At 55.9% G+C, this 3410-nt stretch overlaps 1 protein-coding gene across 1 annotated transcript in view; it reads right to left on the reverse strand.

Moving 5' to 3' along the window:
* Nucleotides 1–1704: 1704 nt before the first annotated feature.
* Nucleotides 1705–3410, reverse strand: part of PPP1R32 (protein phosphatase 1 regulatory subunit 32) — a 7931-nt gene continuing 6225 nt past the window's right edge. The window contains exons 7-9 of the mRNA XM_045297046.1: nucleotides 2622–2818; nucleotides 2026–2091; nucleotides 1705–1815 (exon numbers count right to left, since the gene is read on the reverse strand). Of these exons, the coding sequence (XP_045152981.1) occupies nucleotides 1779–1815; nucleotides 2026–2091; nucleotides 2622–2818 (300 nt within the window). The 3' untranslated portion in view covers nucleotides 1705–1778. The remainder of the gene's footprint in view (nucleotides 1816–2025; nucleotides 2092–2621; nucleotides 2819–3410) is intronic.

Consider the following 3410-nt stretch of genomic DNA (forward strand, 5'->3'; position numbering starts at 1 on the left):
TCTACATCCTACTTTGGCGAGTAGCGACTGGGGTCCTCAAAGCTCGTGAGTGGCCCCCTAAGGTGCAAATTCTGGTCTCTCCCCATCTAGAGGGAAGAAGAGAGGGAAAAATCAAAGACACGTGGAAAGGTCACTCCGTGACTCAATCAGTCTCAGCAACCCTGAGACCAGAACAACTAGATGGTGCCCGGTGACCCCCAGCAATGGCTCCGAAAGGGGGCCCTTAGAAGGGCCTGAGCAGAGTGGGAGAAAAATGTACAGTGGGACCCAAGACAATCAGAGAGGCCAGGCTTATTGGTCAGCTAGGGACAGGCGAGCCCCCTAAGACTTTGTCCCTTTGTCACCCTTCAGGGCTGGAACTGAACTCCGACCCCTGTGAGATCATCATCAGGCAGCGTTTACCCCAGGAAGGAGGTCAGAGGGTCCGGAAAGGAGGAGGGATGGAATGCAGCGACATGGGGAGGAAGTGGCCCAAGTGCTGGCCCACTGAGGGGCTTGTGATGAAGGTGCGGACACAAACTGTGTGGGAATTGTTGGACATCTGACTGAGGATCTGCTCTGTAAACTTGCCCCCGATTCTCAATTTTTAAAAAGCTGTTTGTTCTGTAAAGGACGACACTATGTCCTGCCCTAATCCCACCTCTAATGTATAGGGATGCTGTGGTTGTTACATAATGTGTTTTCAGTTTGATACGATTAAGAGTGAAGGGGTGGAGTTTAGCCTGCCAGTCAGGTCGCAGTTTGCTGACCTCATTTGAAGGCGCAGGAGGCAGGACACACACGCTCACTCCCTGTGGGACATTCCTGTTGACAAGCCACATGGAGCTATGCTGATACAGCCAGAGCTCTGGAGCTAATGGAGCCATGTGGAGATCCACGCCAGCACTAAGATGCTTCCACTACCACTGGATCCACAAGACTTTCCACCCACTGGCCTGTGATCATCCTGCATTTGGCATCATTGCATGGCTGTGTGAGTCTAAAGAGGAATTAATGGACTAGTATCAACATATGGGATAATATCAGACTTATGGACTTGATCTGGAATTTATGGCCTGGTATCGACATATGGGGTAATATCGGACTAGTGGACTTGATCTGGACTGGGCTGGGATGTTTTCTTAATGTACAATTGCTCTTTGATGTACAGTTCTCTCTTACACACATGAGTTTCTATGAATTTGTTTCTCTAGTCAACCTGGACTAACACAGATGCCCCCACCCCCAATTTTATAGACCAGGCTAATGAAGTTTAGAGACATGACCCTATACTAAGGTGACCAGACGTCCCGCTTTTGGTGGGACAGTCCCGATTTTTAACAATTTTTCCCATGTCCCGCGGCCTTTTAAAAAGTCCTGATTTTTGGAAAGAATGCACGACAAGCTAGGGTATACGGTTTTCGGCTGCCATGTGGCTATTTCACCAGGATATGAGTTTTATCAATGGTGTCCCGCTTTACCGATGTTAATATGGTCACCTTACCCTATACCCACCTGCCCTTACCACCTCCCCTCCCCCTCCTGTCTCACCTGGCTGGGTGCCCCTCACTGCCCTGGCCCTGCACATTCTCTAATGAGACAGGCATAGGAGGGTCACTGCCCAGAGGGCTTGTCCTGGGTCCCTACGTGAGCCAGGGTGCTGGCCTCCACCCCTTCCCTGAGTGACACTTCCAGGGCCCAACAGCGACAGCACCCTCGGCTTGCTGCTCTTTATTTCATTAGGAAAGTAGCTGTGTGGGATGAGGGTGAGGGGAGGTGGTGGCTATCGGGACAGAGGGTCAATAGCCTGGCTCCTGTCCAGTTGGGGCGGCAAACCTGTGGGGAACAGAAAAGAGACTTGAGGGGCTCTAGGGTGGTGCTGTGTTCTGACCCTGCATCCTGGGGCTGGGCCCTGGGGACAGGGGCAGCTTGAGCCAGGGTATGGAAGGTAGGGCTGGTCCACCATGCCCCATCCCCTGCCCCATCCCAACCCACGTGGGGAGGAGGTTTCGGTCCCCAGGTTCCCTTACCTAGGCCTCAGCTCACCTGGGAGGGGTGAAGCGACTGCTGTGAGGAGTGTTCTGGTAGAAAGGGTCCGTGTGGGTCAGGGTTCTGCAGGGGAGGGAGGAGGCATGGATGAGGGAGGGAGGGGTGCCCACAGGTGGGGTGGAGGGTGGGCTGCCCCTTCTCTTGGCAGCCCCTCCCAGTCAGCCCCTGGCAGAGACACAGACAGCCCTGCCTGCCAGCTCTGGGCTGTTTCTCCGTCAATGACAACTTTGTGGGATTTGTTTGAGCAAAGAGGAGTCATCAATGAGGTGGAACCACAGCCCATTCATCTCTGGTTCCACCTTCCAGGCAGGCTCGGCTAGCCGCAGCCTGGGTCCCCAGAGATGAGGGAGAGAGTCCAGGGGAGGAGGAAAGGAAGAAGGGTGGAGAGGGGAGGAAGAAGGAGAGGAGGAGGAGTGAGGAAGGAAGTGGGAGGAGGGGGGAGGAGGGAGGATGAAGAGAGGAGGAGGAGGGAGGCAGGTGGAGCTCCTGCCCTGGGAGGACTGGAGCAGAGGAGACAAACAGATGGACAAGCAGCAGGACCTGATGAACCAGGCAGGGCTGGACGTGGAGGGGAGGAAGGGCTGGGCCGCTACCTTCCCACGTGCGGGTGCAGGCCTTGCAGGCTCTCCGTGGGGGTGGGCGTGGGCTCCCCACGGGGGACCGGATGGTTGAGCGCGTAACTTCCCGGCTTCTGGGGTTGGATGCCCCCTCGAGTCCAACCTTCCCGGTCTAGACCCTTAGGAATGTTCTCGAAGAACCTGCAGCAGGTTTGGACAGAGGTTGCCGTGTGCTGTGGTGGTGGTGGGAGGGGGGACACGAGGGGACGGGGTCCATCACACTGATGATCTCGGATGAGCCCACTGTGGCCTCCTGACCAGCCACCCTGCTACTGTCCTCACCCCCAGGTGATTCAAAACGTGCCCATCTAGCCACACCCCCAGGGACATGTCTCTCTGACCCGCCTTCAATCCCAGCCCTCCTTTCACAGCTCCTGCGGGTCCCTCTGCCTGGCTGGGCCTCAGCCCTCCTGCACTTGGCTAACCCGCTCACCCTCCTCCCCAGCTGGGTTTCACTCTGGGCTTTAAAGGGCTGAGTGGAGCAGAAAGGAACTCTGGGAGCTTAGTGTGTGACTCATTACATTGCCGGGTCAAACCCACCCTCCGACGGGCAGGAGAAAGAGGAGGCTGTCTACTCCTGTAAAGATTTAAGTCTCAGAAACCCACAGCGGCATTGAGCTCTACTGGGCCTTCCGAGGTGACTCAGCTTCTGGAAGAGTTCCCCTCAGACAGTCTGGTCTCTTCCACCAGACAGTGAGCTCATCGCTACACCCGTCCCAGACTCAGCCTTCCGGACTGTAAAACGGGTGTCAGGTTGGGGGCCAG

Source organism: Echinops telfairi, unplaced genomic scaffold, assembly GCF_000313985.2.
Source record: "Echinops telfairi isolate 266 unplaced genomic scaffold, ASM31398v2 ScPeMD7_7416;HRSCAF=8454, whole genome shotgun sequence".
NCBI classification, from domain to species: domain Eukaryota; kingdom Metazoa; phylum Chordata; class Mammalia; order Afrosoricida; family Tenrecidae; genus Echinops; species Echinops telfairi.